General features: G+C 26.2%; 1 protein-coding gene across 1 annotated transcript; it reads right to left on the minus strand.

Annotated features, from left to right (window-relative positions):
* Window positions 1–1169: 1169 nt before the first annotated feature.
* Window positions 1170–24850, minus strand: LOC134831204 (inactive serine protease scarface-like). Its single transcript, XM_063844872.1, has 8 exons — window positions 24781–24850; window positions 20765–21035; window positions 20206–20508; window positions 19395–19561; window positions 15124–15303; window positions 2833–3633; window positions 2341–2767; window positions 1170–1814 (listed from the first exon to the last, which is right to left on the minus strand). Exons 2-8 carry the CDS (start codon window positions 21033–21035, stop codon window positions 1432–1434), a joined length of 2532 nt encoding a protein of 843 aa, XP_063700942.1. The 5' UTR covers window positions 24781–24850; the 3' UTR covers window positions 1170–1431.
* Between the last annotated feature and the right edge of the window lie 934 nt (window positions 24851–25784).

The raw sequence follows: 25784 nt of genomic DNA on the forward strand, positions 1-25784 counted from the left end.
TAATTATTTTTCGTTCCATATTATTCAAAATTTAATTCTTGAATATTATTTTAAAAATTTTATAATAATTATTAAATATTATGTGATTATTATAATTATTAAAAAAAAATATATTTTTTGAATTAAAAATATAAATTTTCGATCAAAAAAAAAAAAATAGTCCAAAAATATATAGAAAAATATTATTATGAAAATTATATATTCGACCAACAAATAACATTTTTTTTTTTTACGTATTTTTTACGTATTTTTTTACGTATTTTTTTTACGTATTTTTACGTAATTTTTACGAATTCTCATATTTTTTAATTTTGAAGCTTCAAATAGACATTAAAAAAATTTTTGCATTTTTTTACGATTTTTTTTTTCGTATTTTCATATTAAAAATTATCCAACTTTTTTTCAACATGTTAACTTTTTTTTAATTTTAATTTAATTAATTAATAATTTAAATTAATTAATAAATAATTTAAATTGATAAATTTTAATATGTAATTTAATTATTAATTTATGAAAATTTTCTCTTTGAAAACTCCTTTGAAGCACTCAAGAATAAAACAAAAATTATTATTTTTCATTTATTTTATTACAAAAAATATTTATTTCTGATACATGAATATGTTGTAGATGAACAGTTCACAGAAAAAGTCAAAAGCTTAGAATTAGATACAACATTTTTTTGCAATAAAAATATTTTATAAAATAAAGACTATGTACAAAAGTCGATAATTAATATTATTATTAATATATAGGATAAATGAGTTTTTTTTTCATGATTTTATTTATTAATATTTTAAATGTAGGTGGATTAGATGGCGAAGAAGAATCTGATCGGATTTGAAACTTAAATTCTATTTTTTTATAAATTTAATTATGTTTATTTTATTATTTATTATTTAAACTTAAAAGTGTATTCAATACTTTTTTTCTGTTCAATCACGAAGACTGAATTATATTTTTGCGATTTAAATATGTTTTTTTTTTTTTGTATAGAGAGAGTATTTAATTCTTCTATTAAATAATAAAATTATTGAACTGATAATGATGACAATAATGATATAATAATAATATTAAAAAACAAAAAAAAAATAATAATTAAAAATAATTGAACAAGATAACAAAAAAAAAATTAAACAAGAAACTAACAGTTGTGGAAAAAAAGTTGAAAATTTGATGTTTTTGTCGATAAATTATGGTTTCCTAAAAAAAAATGTTTTGTGCATGATGTAATTTTAGGCCGGTGCATATTTCTACAAATATATTTAAAAAATAGGTATAAATAATATTTAACGATTTTTTTCAATCTCAATGTTTTTTTTTGTGATAATTAATAATTTTCTTTCCCTAATATCAATTTCGTTCAAATTTTATCTCTTTTTTTCTTCGGGCGGATTTCATTAAAAATTTTTCACGAAATTCTCAACGAAATATTTAGTTTCTGGGAGGCAAATAACCGTTAGCAGGTTGCACACGAACATCACGACGCTCGCTGGCTTGCGCTTGTTGATGAGGAACTGATGATCGACCATTCATTGCTGCCTTAACCCATTGAGGATCGACTTTTGTGAAGGTAACGAGTTGACTGTCGGTATTGCATTCCGTTTCGCTGCTGTAGATACCCTTCAAGACATAATCTCCGGATGGGCGTTGACAAGCCAAAGCACTTCCAGCATCAACTTGGCATGCGTCGACACGTGTATGACCGCAAACGGAAGATTGGGCGTTGAAATCGTACGTTTGAAGGTAGTCAGAGCAAGTTTCTTGTGGCATCATGTAGACATCGGTGTAATGCATAATGGCACCGCGAGCGTGAACTGTGAAGAGATTTAAGGTAAAATTAATTTTTTTTAATTTAATTTTTACAAAAAATTACGTTTTAAAAATTTTAAAATGTGCATTGGGTCGAAAAAATTAAAATTTGCATTGGGAAAATTTTTTAAAATTTGCATTGGGAAAATTTTCAAAATGTAATTTGGGATAGAAAAAAATTAAAAATATTTTTTGGAATGAAAATTTCAAAATATTCAATATAAAAATTTTTGAAATTTGCATTGGGAAAATTTTCGAAATGTGATTTGGGATCAAAAATTTCAAATAATCATTATAAAAATATTTAAAATTTGCATTGGGAAAATTTTTGAAATATAATTTGGGATTAAAAAAAATCAAAAATGTCTTTTAGAATGAAAATTTTGAAATATTCATTAGAAATTTTTTAAAATTTGCATTAAAAAATTTTTTAAAATGATATTTGGGATCAAAAAGTTCAAATTCTCATTGGGATAAATTTTCAAAATGTGCATTGGGATAAAAATTTCATTAAAAAGTCAAACAAATTACCTCTCAAAGCATCTTTTCCCCATCCAGTAGTAACACAATTATCGAGATTCTTGCTGGATTCTTGCTCATCCATGCAGATTGGGGCAACATGTTGATCAAAGTTGATTTGTTCGCTCAAATGGATGATCGCCATATCATATTCCAACGTATTGGGATTGTATTGAGGATGAGGTTGAACGGATCTGACGTGTAAAATTTGGAATTTGCGTGGTTCAGAATTCTCTCCCAATTGCCATTCACCGACTTTTGTAACAATATCGCTTGGGCGAACGCCTTCAACGCATTTAGCAGTAGCAAGAACGTGATGAGGTCCAACAATTACGCCGCCACAGAGAAGAGTTTTCGTTGATTCACGAGCAACCATTACTTGCCATGGGAATTCGGCAAAGTTTGCTTCAGTTTCGGTTTGACCACGGGGTTCAGTGTTCTAAAAAAAAATTTTTTTTTTTTAATTTTTTAAATTTAATTTTTTTTTTTTTAAGGAAAACTTACTCTATCACGTTTTCCGCATACGGAAGGTTTAACTTGTTGAGCACTAAAGAGCGAATTTGGCGACGGGACTTGACGAGAAACTTGATTGGAAGCTGCTGCTCTTAAGGGAGTTCCGGGACGAACGCGTTGAGGAGCGACGTGACTTGCAGATGCCTTAACTTGAACCGAGCGACGATTTGAGGCTTCAGGTTTGTACGATCCATCATCGAATCCAAGCAAATCGGGGCGATATTGTCCCAAAATTTCCGTTGGCCAGGGATCAGTGTAGTCAGGATCGCGACAACAAACGCCATCTTGTCCAGTTTTACGATCACGGCACTCAATCAAGGGAACACGGAACAATGCTTGTTCGGGCGACAAATCAACGGGCGTTTTCGAAATCATACCGCCGGCATCACAGTATTGACGATCTGTGCAATTCATGGCAGCGGGACATCCAACGGGAATCAAAAGTGTCGGATTGTTGTTTTGCGATTGCGGGACTTCGTCGAATTGACGGGGAGGTTGAGTCACGGGAGGGCGATATGATGGGCGTTGAGGAGCAACGGGACGTTTTGTTGTTGCGGGTAAGTACGTTGTCGATGGAACTGGCGGAGGAGTTGCTGTTGGAACATTTTGAACGTCATTTCCAGATTGGGCGGGCTCTTCATCAGGGCGTTCGGGATCAACGGAAGGCAAATAACGACGATCTGGGACTTTGAGAACGTATCCATTGGATGTCAGGGTTTGAGCAGCAGGTTGACTGTCGGATAAAGCACGAGCAGCTGAACAACAAACATCGCCATTCGAACAGGTTTGAGCCTAAAAATAAAAAATAACCGTTATTACTCATTTCTCAAGCATATATATTAAAAAAAAAACTCAATTTGTGTCATTTTAATGACATTTTTGATGACTTTTGACCCACGAACATTCACAAATGCGTTAATAACATAATCCATGTCGTTCGTTTCAGTGACGCGTGACACTTTGCACTTTCACTTTTCGACGACGTGACAATAAACATCACCCGAACGATCGATTATCGCATCGATCCCACACATTGGAATGCTTTTTTGCGCAAAAATGGTCATTATTCCAACGATATTGACCTTTAACGTGCTGTAAAAAGGCATTTTTTGACGAATTTAGCAATCTGCATGACACACCGCGCCGACCTCTACATAGACAAAAGTTTCGCATTGAATCCCCATGTCACCGTCATAACTCTTATCACAAACATGCCGTGTACTTGCTTTACATACATTCCGATAAATCTCGTGTTTTTTCGTTTTCTGAATGAAATTTAATGCAAATTTAACGACAACGACTTGCAATAACATGCGCTTGACATTGAACAGGTGAATATTTATTTAACAATATTTTTATTTCTTTTTTTCTTCATTTTTTATTTTTTAATAAAACGCATCTGTTCAGAATCAATAAAAAATTTACTATTGTTCAAAAAAAAAAACAAATATTTGCATGCACTTTACATGCAAGTTCATTTGTTTACCATGAACGACCTTGCAAAGGTCTAACGACACGTCATGTATAATTCTCATCAATCAAAAAAAAAGTGATTCAATTCAATTTTTACAATTCAAGGCGACGACAACGACGCACGTTTCCCACGTCACATGCTGCTGCTAAAAATATATCGTCGTCAATTCTAATGCTGTGTCGAATTTTAATAATCAAAATAATAATCATCATCATAATAGGCGGAACTGTAGGAAACGCAAACATACATGTGTGTGATTATTTTTAATAGTTAATGCCTCGAAGGCAAATTTTTCGTATGTGTTGTTTTTTTCGATGATTGATTTGCTTATTCATTAGCACAAGCATTTGATTCTGATTGTTAAGACAATGTTAATGGATAATTTTTAAATGGTTCCTTAATTTGGCATTTTCATGTTTATGGAAAATTTTTATTAATACACTAATTATATATGTTTGTGTTGAAGAACATTATGATAATTGAAGGTTAATGTTCAAAAATTATTATTTTTTTATTTATTTTGAAATATACACAAAATATACAAATAAAAAATTTAATATTATTCTATATAATGAAAAAAAATTTTTTTAAAAGTTATAATTAAATAATAATAAAAAAAATAAAAAAAATTAAAAATATTAATATTAATTAATAATTGTTATAATATGTATAATATAATTATTATAATAATTTTTAATTTAATTAAAATTGTAATAATAATATTTAAATAATAATTAAATTAATAATCAATATAATAATTATATTATACATACCTATTATAACAATTATTAATTAATATTATTATTATATTTTTATATTTTTTAATTATTACTTTTCAAATTTTATTTTTTTTCATCATATAGAATTATATTTTATTTTTTATACATTTTGTATATATATTTAAAAATAAAAAAAAAAAATTAATTTTTGAACATAATTTTAATTATATTATAATAATTATTGTTAATTAATAAAAAAAATATAACTTTTAAACTATATTTTATTAAAAACAAAAATATTTATTTTAAAAAGTTTAAATAAATAAATATTAATATATAATTTAATAAAAATTATTATTTATTTTAAAACTATTTAAATAAAATATTTTAAAATATATAATTTTATAAGAAATAATTTTTTTTCAAACTTATTATTATAGAACACAAATTATGAAAAAAAAACGTAACCATTAATTAAAATTTTCTTCATAGTAAAAAAAATGAAGAAGAGGTTGAACGTTCTCATGTCAAAGTGCAATCCATGTAACATAAATATGTTCAGTGATCCTTTTCTGAGTAATAAAATACTACAAAAACTTGTACATTTTGCATTCTCCTATAAACATCTATAAGTTTATGTTGCAATTCACACCGTAAGCCTCACAATTAAATTAAAATCCATTAATTTTTCTCTCTCATTTCTCAACGAATAAATAAATGTATTTATTAAAAAGATTAATAAATTAATAAATAATAATCTCGAAATAAAAACACTGCGAAGCATTATGAAGAAATAACTCTTCTTGATTAATTATTGATTTGTGTTTATATATTTTTAACTTATCATTTTTTCGTATCTCTCTAATTTTTCATGTTTCAAAAAATAAAAAAAAAATATTAATTTACTGCGTTTGTACTCCAAATTAAATAATAATAAACGCCGGCAATGCCCGCGAGATACAAACAATCTGTAGCGTAGGTCAGTTATGTATTTATTTATTACAAAACTGCAAAGAGATAAATAATATATGTTAACTTTATAAACGTATAACATATATTTTAATATTATTATTACAACTATGATGATGATGATTAAAATAAAAGTGCATCTATTTAGCATTTATAACAAGAAACATCTGTTCAATGCGCAAGAGAGACTCCTCTCAAGTGAGAAAGACGATATTTATGCAAATCGTTTATTTTTATTACGATGATACTTTTCAACTAACTGCATATTTTAACTCCTATAGGTAAATTTTATTGCATTTCATAATATATATAAAACTTGCATTTTTTTACAATTTGTTGCATTCCGTGTCTTTTTCGTTACTCACGTGGTCTACGAAACGATAATAATGGATGATTTATGGAAGTGCACGAGTGCGAAGCAATAAAAACTTGCTTGATTATGTTATCAAAATGAGATAATTTATCGATGTCTATTAAAAAACGGTCTAAAGTGTTTTATTGCGATACCCTTTAATGCTAAAAGTTATAAATTGTTTCGGATTAATTGGTAATTCAAAGATGCACAAAGGTTAAAAGGTTCAAATTTTGAGTTTTATTGGATGAATAAATTATTTTTTATCGATTTTTGTTACAATAAATAAGAATTATCATCAAAAAATTCAATTTTTATAAGAAATTTTGACAATTAAAATTAAAATTTCGTAAATGTCAATTCAAAACTGACCGTTAAAAATTTGAAAATCGCTTTTTTGCTAATTCAAAAGCTAAAAGTATAAATTTTTACTCAATTTCAGTCAAAAATTTACAATTAAAATCAAAAATTCGTAAATGTCAATTCAAAAAATGACCGTTAAAAATTTGAAAATCGCTTTTTTGCTAATTCAAGCTTAAAAAATGAATAAAACTTGAACAAAATCTTCAAGAAAAGATCAACGAACGATCAAATATATAATTTTTATTAATAAATTTTGTCATTAGAACAAGTTTTATGACACTTTACGAATAAAGAGGCGAATGTCCTCCCACACGCCAACGACTTACATCGATCCGCATTCACTTTAGTTGATGTCATGATTGCTCATTGACACCTTCAATTCTTCTTACTACTTAGAATTTGCTCTTAAACGTTAGTCATCATGCCTCCTCTCAGCTGACTTGACGAACGAATGACAAAAGAAAAAAAAAATAAAAACATCGAAATCGAAAGTGATGATTATGTCACGAAATCGACGATTACCACACGAGAAAGTTGGTCAAAGTGAGAAAGGTCATGTATGTTGATTAAAAAATCGTAATATGTGTGCCCGGATTTTATTGCGACTCGTCGTTTTTTACAATGTCTTACAATGTTCAATTAACTGCAATGGCTTTGATCAGATATGCGATGCAAAGAAGTTGTTGTTTACAAGAGTTCGGTCATCATTCCGCTTTTTATCTGCGACGATCAACTTGTTTGTTTGTTTATTCGCATGATTTTACAAGACAGAATTGCATTCAGAGAACATGCGAATGTTGCAAAAACTAATAATTGAACGTCATTCTCCTCTCAAAAGAAGTGAAACTGAACAACAAGGGTTAACAAGGAAAACTTTTTTTTACAAGTCACGTGGATGTTTTTGACTTGAATTAAATTAAATTTGGTGAGAAATGAAATTTTTTAACAATTTTTAATGAAAAATTCCGATGCAATGTAAAACGTTACAAAATTTGTTAATAATTGTTTTTGTTGTTTATGTGTCGAAATTACATAAGTCGAATATTTATTTCGTGTTTTTGTGTGATTAAAAACATATTTGGGCAGAGAAAAGGTGTTAAAGTGCATTTTTTGATACATTTTTGGGAAATTTTTTCTTTAAGTGATTTTATGAGTAAATTTTTTTTAACGAATTTTTTAACTTTTATCTTGAAATGAAAATTTTCAATAAATTTAGTCTCAAAATTAGTTTGATATATAAATTATATATTTTTTTTATAAATAACCTCAAACTTGTAATTTTAAATTCTTTTCTAAATTTTAAAAAAATCTTACAAAAAACTTTTTAGCAAATTTTTTAATTTTTATTTTCAAATTAAAAAATTTTGTTTATTAAAATTTTAGTTTAAATTTTTTTAGAAAAAAAATTAAAATATCTCAAAAAGCAATTAATTAATTAAAATTAAATTTAATCAAAATTTTTAATTTTTTATTAAATTTGCTTAAATTAAAATTTTAATTTTTTTAAATTTAAAATTTTTTTAATTAATTTTTTTTTATTACAATTAAATATAAAAATTTTAATTAATTTATCTTAAAAATTAATTTTTTTAATTTTTTTTAAAAAAAATATTAATTTTTTAAATTAAAAAATCCAAAAATTTAAATTTTTTATTAAATTTTCTTCGAAAAAATAATTTTTCTTTATAAAAATCGTAAAATTTTAATTTCATAAAAAAATGTTGGTAATTTTTTTCACAAAATCGAACCAATTTCACCTTAACAAAAGTGAAAATAACCCGAAAAGTATCTCGCATGATGATTGATTACTTGCAAAACGACAGCGTACGTCAATCAATTAATGACGAATTACTGAAATCTTGACCTACACAACCACACACAATTACAATAAAAAAAAAATAATAACAATAATGATCGAGTCCGATGTAAAACTAGAAGCTCTTTAAACTGGTTAATATTAAATAATAACGAGTGTCGTTTTTTTTTCTCGTATTTATTTATTTTTTTGCATACAATGTCGCCTTCAATGTTACGAATTTTTATTGCAAACAAATCCACTTGACTTGACATTTGAGACTTTTTTGATCTGCAAGTGTCAAGAGGAGTTCACTTTTTGAGAGCTCTTACCGCAAATCGGTCTTGAATAATTTTTTTTTTATAAAACGTGAAACTTGAACCCTAATTCTAAGGTTTTTTCGACACTCCTTGTTACGCTTGTTAAACGCCATTACGACACTTAGCGATGCAGATCGGAGCTAAGCTCATCATCATCATGTTAACAAGCGCAAACGGAGCTAAAATTAAAATATTCGCCTTGAAAGTTGTCTTATTATTACGACGACGACGACGACGACGAGGAGCGAGCCAAACACAATTATTATTATTATTTTCATTGCGAAGGTTAATTTGAATAAGATTTCGGTCGACAACCGATTTTTTTCGCGTTCGCCAGGTTTTTTGCTCCATTTCGATACATTGGTGCGTGACAAGATGATCCAAATCTCTTAAATTTTTTTTTATAACAATTCAATCTCCCGCCATTCAATTCAAAAAAATAAATTTTATTGTCTTGTATGTTAATTTGTTTGTTGTTTATGCGCGATAATTGTTTTGTCCATCACAGCGTTTTCCAAAAATGGTCAAAATTTTTGATTAATTATCCAACATTTATTTTTTTTCAGAATTCTTGACCTTGAAAGTGCAAAATTCGGATTGAAGCAAACAAATTATGCAACGAGGAGTGTTTAGAAGTCGTAAATTGCGAGATTTTATCAGGATTTAAATCTAAATTTTTATGGAACGAGATTTTTTTTTTTTTTTTTGAAGAAAGCAATGCCCGATAAAATGCTAAAAATCATAACGAGACGCCATAAATTTCCCGTTTAATGATGTGCCAAGTGAGCTGCGTGACAGCTAAGGTGACTTAAATGTGAGTTTCATTCAAATTTGTACCAAAAATCCGTTCGTAGGATGTTCTTAACGCCTAAAAAATGTCACAACAGAAGTTGTCATCTTAACGGATTACTCGACTTTTTATCGTTCTAATTCGCTTTTTATTAGCTAATGAGCTTAAAACTGCCCAGACTTCCGTATTAGTTTACACAAGAAATTTAAGCGGATCAACTTTGTGACATTTTGTAACCTCTGTGTGTCAAAATTCACGGAATTTGGGTTAAACAAACGATTAAAATTGGATTCCTCAACCCTTCGTTGTCACATGAATTAATCGCATCTCGGCATCAAAGCACCTTTTTTTTCGTGTAAATGCAATAATTTATTCATTAAAAGGTACAACTAATTGCCTTTTTGTCAGATTTCGTTGATGATGATGCACGCCGCGTCGCATGGAGATGTCAAGCCAGCTTGCGCAAATAATAAAAAATGATCTTGCAGTTATGTGGGTCAATCATACGAGCGACGACTTGTACAAAGAGGTCTGATTAATAAATATTAAATAAATTGAATGTAATCTCGCGCGCCGCGTCGTAATGAATGCGCGATGATAAAATAATGAACCGGCGTGTATTTTCAAATTTTTTAATTAATGCATTTTGTTTTCAGATTTCAACTTTTTTTTTTTTGAGCAACAATTTCGTCAAATATGCGGTTCGTCGGTAATTTCTCGTTAAAAGTGGTTGATTAGCTGTCGTTGAAGCGTGTTTGCAACAAGTTAATGATAGTTAATAACGATTTCGTGATGATTGGTTAATAACCCGGAGATGCGATAAGCAGTGCAAGTTGATCGTTAGAGGATGATGACATGGAAGGGAATTCCCTTTAACGTTCGAATTGCGTCATTTTTGAGCAAATTGATGATAAGGATCTTCAATGAGCTGTTTTAAAAGGTATTTTTTCACATAACTTTTTTTTAATTTTTTCTTTTAATAAGTTTGAAATATTTCTTCATATAAAATGGCAAATATTAAAACAATTTTTATCGTATTTAATTTTTTTTAATTATTAATTAATTTAGATCTTTTAAATAAAAAATTGAAAAAAAACATTAAAAAAAATCATTTTTTTTGCTAAAAATTCATCTAAAATACTGCAACAATTTTTAAAAAAATTAAAAATTAATAAAAAAAAATAAATAAAAAAATGAAAAAAAAAAATTAACGAATTTTTAACTTTATTTTAATTAAATATTTTTTTTAATTTTTTTAAATTCTTTTTTTTTCTTAATTTTTTTTTTATTTTTTATTATTATTTTTTTTAATTTAAAAATTCAAAAATGTAATGGTACGAAATAAAAAAAAAATTTTTCTTATATTTTTGAGCTTTTTTTTAATATTTTTTTTTATTAATTGTTAATTAATTTAAAAATAATTATTGCAGTATTAAAAAAAATTAGATTTTTTTGAATGTTTTTTTTTTTATTTTAACTTGAACAAATAATCTAAATTTATTTACCTCTAAAATAAAAAAAAATATTTTTTTTTAAATTTGCAACTTTTAAGACAAAAACTTTGAAAAAAAAAATTTTTTTAAATCTTTAAAAATTTTTAAAACTCATCAAGGAGCTTCAATGCATAAAATAAATAATTTTAGGTTGAAAACTAATATTTTTAATTAATTCTTCATCATTTAATCTCTTTTCAGAAAAAAATTCTGTTCAAAAACATAAAAAAAAACGAAGTAGCACCGAAATTTTCAATCAGATATCAAAAGTCATTAAGGTTCGTCACTTATCGCTGTCTCAAATCTTTACTTTTAAGCTGCTATCAATCAAATTCTTTATCTCTCAGAACTTCATTGATCTCCTGTGTGCAGTAGCTTAAACAAATATTACGCAACGACGACGCATTTAAATCTGCAACTTGCAACATGAACGTGCATTCTGTCAAATCTGTCTGTCACTCACATAATTAGGCACAGCTGGAAGTCTCTTGTTCGCTCTCGTACGAGTAATAACGTAATTAACTTTCAGTCTTTATTGCTTTTTAAATCTGACCGTTACATCAGGCTTTTTTTTCGCATTGGCGACGCGATTAAAAGTGTGTGTCTGACTGAAAATCGCATCAAAATAACAATTAACGAAACTTTAACGCGAAAATTGCATTCCAGAGCAGATTTCATAAATATTTATTGTGTCCCTTGCTCGTAAATTGTAATTTATCACTCAGTTCAGATTTTTTTTTCTTTTTGCATTTCTCGCGTGTGTCGCGCACTATTCCCGTCAATGCAATTAAAAGTGAAACATGGCTCGTGGTCAGAAAAGTTCCCTTTTACTTGCATCGTGCTGTTATGTAACGATGACACTTTTGAAAGAAAACAAAATATATAAAAAAAAAATCTTGTAACGTAATACAATTTTGCAACCGCAGATTCGATTGTAAACAACAACAAAGCACCATTCATTCATTGGGTCATTTGAGATGCGAATTTTATTTTATTTTTTACTTCAAAATGAGGCAAAATTGATGCCAAAGGTAAGTGACTTGAATCTTTTAATTTAATATTTTTATTTTTTTTTCAGTTGAATCATCAGTTAAACAAAGTAAAAAATCCAAACCAAGCAAAAATAATTCTTTAAACAATCACAAAAATTATGTTACAAAAAATAAAAAGGGATGATTAATGTCAACGTAACTTAAGTTTACTGTAATATAATACAGTAACATCTGACAGGTGGTCATTCCCTTTTTTTCTCATTTTCATTATTTTTTTTTTGTATTACGTTACTCTGTGATTTATTTGAAATGATAAAAAATTGGGATTTACATGCGAACCAAAGAAGAAGAAGTAAAGCTCATTAAATTTTGTTACCAGCTACTTGAATTTATGAACGATAAACATGCAAATCATTATTCGAGCTGGTTTCGTGGATGGGAATTTTTTAACTTTATCTCAATTTGTTAAATTTATTTTTGAAAAAAAAATATATATTTATAAAAATCGTCTCTTGGGGATTTTTTATTTGAAAATTTTTAAATTAAAATTTAAAAAAAAATCAATTTTTCATGAAAAATCAATAAATTTTGAGAATTCATTTAAAAAAAAACAAAGATCTTACGAGCTCAATGTCAACTTGAACCAAACAACGTGTCGATATGCAATCAATGATCATGCAATTTTAAAGACATAAATAATATGAACAGAATGTAACCTTAACATTTTTTGCACTCATTAAAAAATTGACATTAAAAAAAGTCGCTGCGCTTCTTCTTCTACTCTTGCCTCGTGCTCGGGTGCTTTGAACTCAATCTACCTAATGGTAGTAGGTAATAATTGTCGTTAAATATTGCACAATTCAATAAGAATCTATTCCATTTGACATTGATTGACGCTTCAATCTAATTTATGTGCCTCATTATGACTCCGGATTATTAATTACTCTTGATGAGATGCATTTTAACGGCATGTTTACAATTAATTTCTTAACGACTTTTTTTTGTGGGTCACGTTCATTTTCCCATCATCATGCCAAAGCCATGGCAGTAATTGAACTTTTGACTCGACGACGACGACAAAAACATTCTTTTTCTTGTTTCGGTCACATAATTAGCTGAATTACGCAAAAGTAAATAACGTCTCGTCATCTGCCAACGACGTTTTTTAATGCCTTTTTTGCCTGTATTTGAATTCAGGTACGTAATTTTATATGATAATGAACTTCAAGACGATTTATTTTATAATGTGATGTTGGCTGATGTTGGTGCGTTGGAATGTTTGAAAAATTTTGAATTATTTGTAAAATATAATAATAATAATAAAGTAATGCTAATATAATATTATAATGAAAAAAGTTTTTTTTTCATTGTTGTTTAAATATTGAAGATGAATGTTATTTAATAAAAAATATTTTGAATACAAAAAATACAATGAGATGTCATTTTTGTACTTTTTTTTGTAAGTAATACATATCATATTACAAGTGTTTAGAGATCTACCATTCATGGATTAAAGATTATTATCAAGTGACTTTATACTTAAAATGTTATTTTAACTTAGAGTCAAAGTTTTTTATAATTTTGTATGAAAAATAATATAATAATTTTGTACAAATACATGAAAAATTTTTATAAAATGTAAAAATTTTAAATAATATATAATATAATTTATTCATAAAAAAATATTTATTTATATTTATGATTTATAAATTAAATATTTTATTAATGAAAATTAAAAAATAATTCATGAAAAATTGTAAAATTTTAAAAAATATTGAACATAATAATAATAAATTTTAATTTTTTAAATTTATTATATTTTTTTAATGAAAAATAATAAAAAAAATATATAAATTTTTTCAAATGTTAAAAATAATTTATTTATAATTAGAAACTTAATATTTATAAAAAAATATAACTTATACGAAATTTTTTTTAAATTTTATTAAAACGTAAAAAATAAATATTATACTTTATAATAATATATTTTGTATTTTTTTTTATTAAATTGAATATATTTTTTTTTATGAAAATAATAAAATAAATTATATTTTTATATGAAAAATTATTAAAATTTTATAAAATGTATAAAATATATATATTTTAAAATAATTGTATATCATATATAATTTTCAATGCCTTTCAAATTTAATTTTGCAAAAAAGCTTTTAACATATTTTTTGCAACAAATATTATTTTTTTTAACAATCATAATAATTAAAACTAATAATTATTGTTAAAAACTTTCAACATACATTAATTTTTTAAACAAAACAAATGTTATTAGACAGGCATCTTAAAAAATTCAACGCATCATTAATATAACATAATAAAAAAATGCGTGTAAAAATCAAGCTGAGCATAATTGTGCAGGCAGACAAAACATTACAATACAATACGAAAAAAAAATCTCAAAAGTGCGTACGAAAAAAAGCATAAACATTATTATTTAATAATAATCGTAAATAAGGTCATTGTCAGTAGGGAAAGAGAGTAAAACTGGTACTTTACTCCATTTATTTACGTAACAAAAAAATAAAAAATTTAAAAAAAAATTTAATATGCAGAGAGAAAAAATAATGAAATGAAATTATAAAGAAGACGAACATCACCGTTGGTCATTTCGGTTGTTGTTGTTGTTGTTATTGTTCGAAAAAATTAAAAAAAAAACTTGTTTCACGAAAAATTTACATACAAAAAAAAACAAGATATGCTCGTGGCTAAAGACAGACAAAAATAACAATTGGTGCATTGATGCAAGACGACGACAACGACTTTTTAAGGCACGGAAGAGTATCGCACGCCTCAAAATGTTGAAATTTTTTAATTATTAAAAAAATATTTTTATTGAATTGTGAGACAATTTTATCACATGAATTAGATCTGAATCATTTTTTCAATGTTATTTTATTATTATTTTTTTTTTCGAAAAATTCGATTGTTTTTCGAACTTGAAATTGTTTCAAGGGTCAAATGTCTATGCAAAAAAAATTATTTTTAATAAAAATCACTTACCGGCAATAAACGAGCGGCATATCGGAGACCTTCACCGCTAAGTTCTCCATTGACACACATGTACGACGGAACGCATTTTTGGTTTCCAGAACGGCAACGAACTTGTGAATTGCTTTGGAAAGGACTTCCAGCTTGTGAACCGAAATGAATTTTGCAACATGTTTCTCCGCTTTCGCATTCCTGTAAAGATAAAAAATTATGTTTAAGAAAAATAAGAAAAAAAAACAGTTAATTATAATTAACGCGAAGTCGAGAAAAGAACGTGAAGATGATTATTTCCGTAAAGCTGCAGGTGTGTCCTTGCGATAAAAAAATAAGTTCCTGTTTAACAAGTATTCCCTTTTATTTTGTTTTCTCTTTTTTTTCCTCAGGTTTTTATGATCCGTGACTCGTTCAACGATATTTTTGTTTTCGAAAGGGAATTCGCAAAACCTTCAAAAAATCCGTTAATTTCCCATTAAAGCCAAAAGTAATAACAATAAATTTTTGTATTTCGCGTGGAACTGTTTTTGCGAGTAAAAAAGTAAGTCAACTGCGCTCAAATAGAGTCATAAACATTACTCGCTAATAGTTTTCAAGTATCAAACGCCCGATTAGCTACAATATTAAAACCATATTAACTCATCATCATCATCATTCGAGCATCATGGAAATTGAATGTTGCTTATTTATTACATTATTATTAAATTACATCATGTCATAAATTAAATTGAGTCTGTCTAAGCAGTGCGATGTGTGAATGAAACTAATGCCAACTGGTTTTCGTGGCGCTTAGGTAAATTAATCTCAATTTTTTTTTTGGCTGTGATATTTTTTGAAAAATAATCTTGACGTTTCACAGAGACAGCTGTTGGATTGTGAGTTATGCTAATTGAAGGAACTTTTAACAGATTCTTCGTAAATATTGTGAGAAACTGTCACGAGGATTTATTATTTGCAATTTCATGCGATGTTATTTAAAAGGTAATTTTTTATTAATTTTTGTTTTATTTTAATTTTATTCTTTTTAAAATTTAAATTTTATTAAATTTTAATTAATTAAATTATTTTTTAATTATTTTTTTTTAATTTTTTTTATTTTTTTTTATTTTTTAATTATTTTTTTTTTATTTTTTTTTTTTTATTTTTATTTTTATATTTTTATTTATTTTTTTATTTTATTTTTTTTTTTATTTTTTTTTTTAATTTTTATTTATTTTTATTATTTTTTTAAAAATTATTTTAATAATTGAGATTTTATTTTTTTACAGCATTTTTATACATTCATTATTCCAATTAATCCAAACCAAGCAAATTATTATTTTGAATCAAAACATTGTCATGTGTAAAAAATCAGGACAAACTCCCTCGAAGCAAAACATCATAAAAATTTACCTGAGTCTTAATTAACAAACAAAAAAAGCCGCCAAATGACTCAGAGTGCGTTTTATCAATGAACTTGCAAACAAAAATTAGCATTTTTCACCAAGTTCATAAATAAAGCTGAACTAATGGTAATTTTGCGCGGATGACACACACATCGTGCGCGGCTTATGTAAAGAAAGAAATCATATTTCTTTCAATATTCAATCCACTTTTTTCAATCAGATTACCCATAATCATCATCGTCGTTCACAATGACAAAAAGGAAAAAATTATTAAATAATCGGTTTTTATTGAATGAATAGCTTCATTATGCCATTTTGTTGAAAAGGCGATGATGATGAGGATGTTTGCAAATAAAAAAATAAATTTACAACGTAATTTGAGACGACGGTGAATCGAACAAAAAGAAAAAAGAGCTCGATACTAATTGATTACTTCCAATTTTTATTTTTTTGATGTAAAAGCTTTTGTGTGGTCGTTATTGGGTCAAGTGAAGATCCGCCTTGCAATATAATTGCACGGACTTGATTTTTTGTTTGTTTGATAGTTAGATAACGCGTCAAAGTTTATCTCTAAACAAACAAACAAATTTTGCAACATTTTTCACGCTGCATGACGTTTTGGCATGGCGCTGCTCGCCCGCTGCTTCAATCAAATGAACTTAATTACCACTTATCGAAATAATTTGTTTTCTTTTCAGCTTTATTGAGGCAATCGTTTGGTAAATGAAATCCAAATTTTTTGATATTTAGGCAAGTTCAATTAAGGAAAATGTTAAATTTTTTTTTTATTATTTTTGTTTTAAATTGAAAACAGCTAAATTTAAAAAAAATAATATTTAATTAAAAAAAATGGCAATTATAAAAATTAAAAATTCATTTATTTTTATTTTTTTTTAATTTCAATATTTTTTCAGATTTTTTTTTTTAAAAATTTAAAAATTAAAAAATATATATTAAAAAGCAATTAAAATATGATTTAAATTTTAAAAAATATTTTAGAAAAGTTTTGAAAAATTAAAAAAAAAATTATTTATTGAAATATTTAAATTTAAAAAATTAGGTAAATTAAAGAAAAAATCGTAAATGTGGTTCTTTAAATTATAAAAATTAAATTTTCATTGAACATAAATTTTTTTCAATTTTAAATTTTTTTTCAGATATTTTTTTTCCAAATCTTCAAAAATTCAAACAAAATAAATATTAAAAATCAATTGAAAATAATTTTAAAAAATTGTAAAAATATTTTTTGATATTTAAAAAAAAAATTTAAAAAAATATTGAATCTAATATTCAATAAAAAAAAAATAATTAATTAAATTTTAAACATTTTAGTTAATTGCATCAGCCTAATATTAAAATTTTATCATTACATCATAAAACTTTTATGAAAACGAGTAATAATAATCATCATTTCTTGCACTGACTACACATTTTTCGTGGCTTAAATGGTTTATGAAGCAATCATCACTCCTCTTTAGCTGCGATCGTCGTCGTCTCGATATGTTGTTGTTGTTTTGGCGCGACAGTAAAAGCAGTGCGCAAGTGTTTGACAATAAAAGCGATAATAAATAATGATATTAACAACAAAGCGATTATAATGCTAATGCGTCGCTTCTTTCAGTTGACAATCTCTCGAGACGACGACAGCGACGTGCTGAAGTGGGTCAATCAAAACAGCTGATTTTTTGCTTTGAATCGCACAAATTTGGTAGCAATGCCAAAAATTAGTTAGATTTTATCGCTCAATGATTTTTTTTTATTATTATTCAATACCATCCCTTTCTTTTTTTTTATTTCTTTTTAGATTTGATCGAAAAAAAAGCAAATAAACAGCGAAAAGCCATTAGTGAATCACCGTTTTCGGAGGAGTTGGTGAGTTACGGCGTTAGTTAGTGTGTCATGTCACACATTCCATTGAATTCCAGCCCATGTAAAGCGATGATTGCCTTTTACAGTTGAATTTTTGTTCGAAGCATTGTTAGAGAAGAGCACAAAGGCGATTTATTGAGCACTGTAAAAGGAGTGTGGCTTCTGTAATCGTGTAGTTTGCGCGCCTTTTTGTATTTTATGTCGTAGATTTGTGTGAGAAACGCCCAAAAAGTGATGATTTTTGGGGCAATTTTTTATTTTTGAACTTTTGAGTCAACTATTTTTAACCAAAATTGAAAATTTATCAAAAAAATTATTTTTAAAATTATTTTTGTAAAAATTTTGGAAGAGTAAGAGCACGAAAAAGTTCATTTGAAGGCTTTCTTGAGAAAAAATTTGAACAAATAGTCATAAAATTTAGCATTTTTTAAATGTTTTCATTAAATTCGTGCGAAATTTAGCATAAAATTGCATGAAATCTTTAAAAAAAATCATAAATTCCAACAACAATGGAATATTTTGTTCAACAAAACTCGCATAAACCACATTTTTGTCATAATTCTCCATGCCATCTCTTCGACTTGATATTTATTTCTTAATTTTTTTCATCAATTCTCTTTTTTTTTCTTTATACGAACGCAATTGTTCAGTTCAGAGTGCATTACATTCCATCCAAGGTCGATCATTAACATCGCGCATCACTCGATGGCTCGACGACGATGTTATCTGTGTCGAATTTTCACTGTAAACGCGTTTCAATGGCATCGCGTCTCTTATCTGCAAGCAGCAACAGGCATGGAATGGAATTTTCTTGTGAAACATGCGCGAAATGAGCATAAAAGTTATGTTCGGGTGTCGTTCATGCAATTTATGACTGATTTTGCGCGATCAAGGAGATGCTATTGACGTCAACTGAACGCCCAAAAAAAGTTTAAAAAACAAATTTCAAGTACAGAAACCCACGTTTGACCGTCGCGTAAGTAAATATTTTGCCAAAAAAATAAAATTTAGATTTTTTTTTTTAGGAAAACTTACCGAACGTGAATCATCGAGTAAGCTGAGTTGATCGCTGCGTACAAGACCGTTTTTGCAGAAGGATTTTGGGGCGCAAATCTTGCCTTGTTCGTTGCATGGCGTCTTGTAGGAAGATTGTGAGGCGGAAATGAATTGCGAGTTTTTGTTGTATTGCGATTTAGATGCACCTAAATTTTTGGAAAAGAAATAAAAAATTAGAAAAAGTTCAAGAAATTGGTAAAATTTTATAAAAATTCAAGAAATTTAATTTTTTTTATTGAAAATAAATAATTTTTTTACTTCAGTTTCATTTTAAATTAAAAAAAATATGAATATTTTATACAAATTGATATTTAAAAAAAAATCAAAAATTTTTATAAAAATTTAAAAAAAATTATTCAAAAAAAAAAAAAATTAAAATTTAAAAAATTGTAAAAATTTTTAGAAAATTTTTCAATTAAAAAAAAAATCATAAAAATTTAATTTAAAAAAAATTAAAAAAAAATATAAAAATTTAAACTTTAAAAAAATTAAGAAATTTTTATAAAAAATTTAATTAAAAAAAAAAAAAATAAATAAAAAAAATTATAAATTAAATAATTTTTATTTTCAATTTTAAAATTTTTTAATTAATTTTTTTTTTAATTTTAAATATGTTTATCTAAAAATGAAAGATCTGAAAAAAAAATTTTTTTTGTTAAATTTCTTGAATTTTTATAATATAAATTTTTTTTTGTCGAAAAAAATCTTAAAAAATAATTTTCAACTACTCTACGACTTAAAATAAAAGAATAATTAAATAAAATAAATCCACACCAATAAAAATTATTACCGTTATCGTTATAATGACTACCACTAACAACAAAGGAATTAACTGAATGAGTATTTGCCGCCCCCTTATTACCATTACCGGCTTGTTGATGTATTTGATGCCCGCCATTCAAGAATGGATTGTGCGAGTAATCATGTTGTACTTGCTGCTGAGCTGGAGCAACAATATTCACGGAACTTGTGCTCGCGGAACATCCTACGTTCGTATTGCACGGACTTGAAGCGACTTGTTGAGCAGCTGCTGCCTGTTTGAAAGGCGACGCATCTCCCATATTTTGCCACCAATAATCTTTTTGAGCGGCGCCTGATTCGTTTTTGTGTTAATTTTTTGGGTTAATACCAATTTTTATCCGAATTTGGTTATTTTTTGAATTTTTTTTTGGAAAAATAAAGGAAAGGGAATATTTAAAATTAGAAAAATTCGAAATCCACACCAAATTTTGTCTGATTTTTGGTTCGAAAGGGTTTCTTATGAAGTACAAGGTCCGTATTAGTCCCCGTCTCTACCGTCTTTCAACCAATTATTAAGTTCCCATGTGAGAAAATGCTGAATTTCTTACCTCCGTGATGCGCATGATGCGAAACTTGTCCGTTATTGTTGACAACTGAACCGCCAAAGTGTTGCCCGTTGTTGTGCCCGCTGTACGAAGCGCTCGATTGATGGAATCCTCGTGCTCCGTTGTGTCCTACTGTGTTTGCGGATGCCGAGAAACTCGCTTGATGTTGACTAGGTTGTGCGACATGATCGTATTTGAGATGCGAAACGTCGGCTTTCGTCGCTGCAACTGCGAGCAACAAAAGACCTATACTGGCCTGAACTGCTAAATGCATCTACGGAAAAAAAAAATACGGGAAGTTGATTAAATTTGATGATCTCACAATTTAACACTTTTTTTTTCGTTAATTGAACTTGAATCACTTCTCACATGAGTCGACGTCACTTAAAATTAATTCCTAACCTAGCCTAACAATATTTCACACATGAACATGTGTGTGAACAGAAACAATGGCGAATGGCGAACGATCGCCGCGTCAAGATCATGATAAATTATTTTTGAAAAATAAAATGCTTGCGAAAGCCGGTTCGTTGTGCATTTGTTTGTTTATTTATATGAATTTATCACATTATTATTATTAATTCTCTTTTTTTATAACATATAAATATTTCTTCATCAGAAGAACAAAAAACTCATTGTTCACCGATCAGCTGTAACTGTTTAGTAGTTGAATGTGTCAGAAGTCGGATTTAATGTTTCAATTATATCAGATAGTATTTTTTTTCCACGAACTGTAAAAAAATAAACATTTTTTTTAACGTAAAAGGGAGTTTTTTTTGTATAAGTTCATTCATTAATTGCAGTCAAAGACACGTGAGAGGCAAATGAATGTTTGTTTACAGAGAAAAAAAAATATAGAAGAACTTGGATAGTTATCAATTTTTAGTTTTTCGTGTTAAAAAATAATGATTTGAAATATTTTTTGTATAAAATATATGATTAAATATAAAAAAAATATTAACATATATTTTTGTATTAAAAGTATATATTTTAATACTTGTAAATTATATTGAAAAATTAAAAGTAAATATTATTTTTCTAACTTTTTTTTTTTTATAAAAACTCAAAATAAAAAAATAATAATTTAACATAATGTATAATATTATATTATTATAATTTATATAATTAGAAAAAATTAAAAAAAAAAAAAAAAAATAAAAATTAATTTTAAAAAATTAAAAAAAAAAGAAAATAAATAAATAAATGAATAAAAATATTATATATAATAAATATTTAAATTTTTTAAATGACAAAATATATGATTTAAAAGTAATTTTAAATATCATATATTTTCATATAGAAAATTTAATAAAAATCTAACTAAAATATTACTTTTTATTAAAAAATATATTTTTTTTTATTTTAAATATTATGAAAATTAAATTTTTTATATTTATTATTATTATATCTATAAAAAAATTTAGAAAAATATTATTATTTTGATATTAATATTATTATTATTAAAAATATTATTATTTGAATATATTATTTTGGTTATTTTTTTTTTAATTTCTTAAATATAATAATATAAATCTTAAAACTTTAATAAAAATTATGTTTATTTGTATAAAAAATTTCAATAAAATAAAATAAAAAGCTTTTCAAATCATTTTTTTAAAAAATAAACAAACGTCTTGCTTCACAAAGCATGAAAATGATTATTTTTATCAATATGTTAAATCTCTTTTAATATTTTTTTTTGGATCGCGAACCATTTGAGTCACTTTTCATCTTGCAGTGCAAAAAAAAAACAAAAACGGTAGTCACCAACTTAACATTATCTCAATTATATCTTTATGCACTGAACGAAACTTCTTTTTTTACGTTTTTTTTTCAAATATTTTTTTCATAACATTAACGTTATTCACGTAAGACTCAGTTTTAGTCAGACAAGCATTAGACGCTAAAACTTAACACTATTTCTGAGTAAATATAATACTTAATAATTGAATGCACCATTATAATAACTATTATTAAGATAATATTTCTTGTGTTTTTCGTTGTTGTTTTTTTTCAAGTTATATATGAATATGATTGTTAATCCGACACTTTTTTATGCAACATTTTTCACACGAAAATTACAAACACAAAAAAAAATTGAAAGGAAATTCAGAACGCGCCATATAAACATATATGTTGAGAATGAACCAGAAGAGCGCAAGTCAAGGTCGATGCATGTCTCTTCTGCATCATCATCATCATCATCGCACAGTTATTATTACGAATTAATTACAGATCGTTGTTGCATGCAGTTTTAATTAACCTTGGCGCGAGATGATGCATTAAAGTGCAATCAAAGTAGATCCTGATCCACTTTTATGAGTCAATTTCATGTTATATGAGCGAAAAAAAATCCAATCATCACGAAAAAATTCAAAACAAAAAGTGTGACCTTTAAAAAAATCACGAATTTCGCCTGAATTGTGTTGATATGTATATTTTGTTTTTCGACTGACAATATTAATGGGTTCTATCAAAATTTGTGACATAAATTTTACGTTTTTATAGCCTTCTCAGGTTACGAGATTAAAAAAAAAAGTAATATGATTAATAATTTATTTATGTTAAATATTGTGACGTGAAATTGGGTGAATTTCGTGAGTTAGAGATTTTTTTTTTTATTTTATTACTTTTTGATAATTATGTTGTTTTTGTTTATTTTTATTTATTATTTTTTTTTTTAATTATGGGAATTTCTCAGTAATTAATAAAAATTGATAAATATTAATAAATAAACAAAAACTTATCATTAAAAAAATTTTTCGCCCGAAGAATTAGGTTGCCAAAAATTCTTAATAATTATAGGTCAAGTACACTTTTAATCTCTCTTCATATAATATATGAAACAGTGGCAGGTTAAAGATTATCTAGTATAGACGTCTTTTCTACCTTAATATACATGAAAGTATATAAAAAAACATAAGAAATTACCTGACCCAAATTTATTTAATTTTCTTTCGTGTTTTTTCGTTGTTGATATTTATTAACAATAAAAAATTTTAATTTTTACAACTTTTTTATTGTACTTGTTAACGCTTTTGGTAATAAAATAATAAATATTGACACACTTGATATGATAATGATAATAAAAAGTACTTGAGAAATGAAAAAAAATTTTTTTTTCAGTAAAAATTCAGCTAAATAAAAGAAAAAAAATAATCATAAAAATATTAAGTATGATTTAATTTTTCGACACCCACACGGCAGTCAGTTAATACGACAATAAAATTTATAATTTTGCAATTTTGTGATTTATGGGTTCTTTAGCAAAATTCTCATACAAGGTGTTTAAGTTTATAAATATTTATTTATTTTTTAAAAAAAAATATATGTTAAAAAAATTGTGAAAAAAAAACTTTTTGGTACAACTTTTGTTTGTTGTATAATAAATAAAAAAAAATATTTTTTTTAAAGAAGTGAATGAAAGTAGAAGATCGATTCGTTCACAATTTTCATAAGTTACACAATAATCCTACTTTGATTACGTTGGACAAGTCTCGTGATGTGTCTTGCTCACCAAGTTAATCAAATGCATTTACTTTTTTTTTAAATTTATCTGTCCTTTCCTTTTTATATATAAAAAAATTAACTTTGTTATTCAATTACATTTATATTTTAATCGAGGAAAAAAAATTGAAAATTATATATTTAAATGAAATGTTATATAAATTTTTTATATTAAAATTTTAAATATAAAAAAATATATATTTTTTTTAATTGAATATGTATAAAAAAAAAATAATATTAAAAAAATTACTTTCTTTATGTATATTAAAAAATTAATATATGTTTAAACATGTGTATTAATATTAATGATAATGTTGATTAAAAAATTGATATTTTTATCCGAAAAATTTAATTTGTCAATTATGTCCTTTCTGCACTTTTTTAAAATATATTTTAATATTTTTTATAATTTTTTTTTATTAAAATATTTTTTTTATAAAACACTTAATTTTTTTAAAATGTGATTCAAGTCAGTTCATATTTTATTTTTTTTTATTTATAAAAATTCTTACTTTTAATTTAATTATATATTTTTCACTTAACACTTTTTTATTAAAAAAATTTTTTTTCAGCACAAAAATGTTCTTGTATCGCGATTAATTCTTATTTTTGTAACTTTAAACAATATTCGGAAAAAAATATTTAAGACAAAAATAAATAAATTTGATGCGATCTTGATCAGAGCTAACTTTATATTAATAGCGCGTTGCCGAATGCTCAACACCTTATATACCGCGAGTGAATTTTTCGTGTGTGTACAGTGCTGTAGGCTTCGCGACGTCGATGATGATGACGATCTTCGTACCTGTGGATTTTTTTTCTCGTGTACATGTTGCCGGTTTGTGCGTTGTTCGTTCGTTCCATAGGTAATTGTTGCATGTACGAAAAATTTGCTGGGTTTTTTTTCATGTTGATGAGCATTTTCAGTGTATCAACAATAAACAACGACATAAGTTGTAAGTAATGTTCCTTGTCTAGTCTACAATAGTCTACAAATGTTGAAGCGGCTCAGAATTTGCTCGAACGTAGCTGAAGTGTGTCACAGTCCGAAATACTTTTACACGCGTTTCGAGTGAAAAAAATGCATTTATCTCCTTACAATCATGTTATACTCCTTTTTACTACTAAATTTTATTATTATTACCGCAGACTACTTTTACGCAGCGCAATATGGCACGCTGGATTGTTGTTGCAATTGATGAAGTAAGACGACGTCGCGAGAAGAAAAGTTGAAAAAAAAACTTTATCGCTTTACCTTTTAATAATATAAAAATTTTGGTTGAGTAATAGTAAAAATAAATTATTATGCGCGCGTGAATGTAAGGATTTTTTTCGCAAAGTAAGTACGGTAAGTTGTCAGTAACTGTCTCGCCGTTCGTAGGATACTTTTCTTGGAAGAAATTACATAACTTTGCTTTCTTAAACACAAAAAAGCAAAAAAAAAAAAATGAACGTGCTTTAATTTTCAATTAAAAAAGTTTTTTTGCAAAACCCAAGGTTGTTCTATTTAATAAAA

Source organism: Culicoides brevitarsis, chromosome 2, assembly GCF_036172545.1.
Source record: "Culicoides brevitarsis isolate CSIRO-B50_1 chromosome 2, AGI_CSIRO_Cbre_v1, whole genome shotgun sequence".
Lineage (NCBI taxonomy): Eukaryota > Metazoa > Arthropoda > Insecta > Diptera > Ceratopogonidae > Culicoides > Culicoides brevitarsis.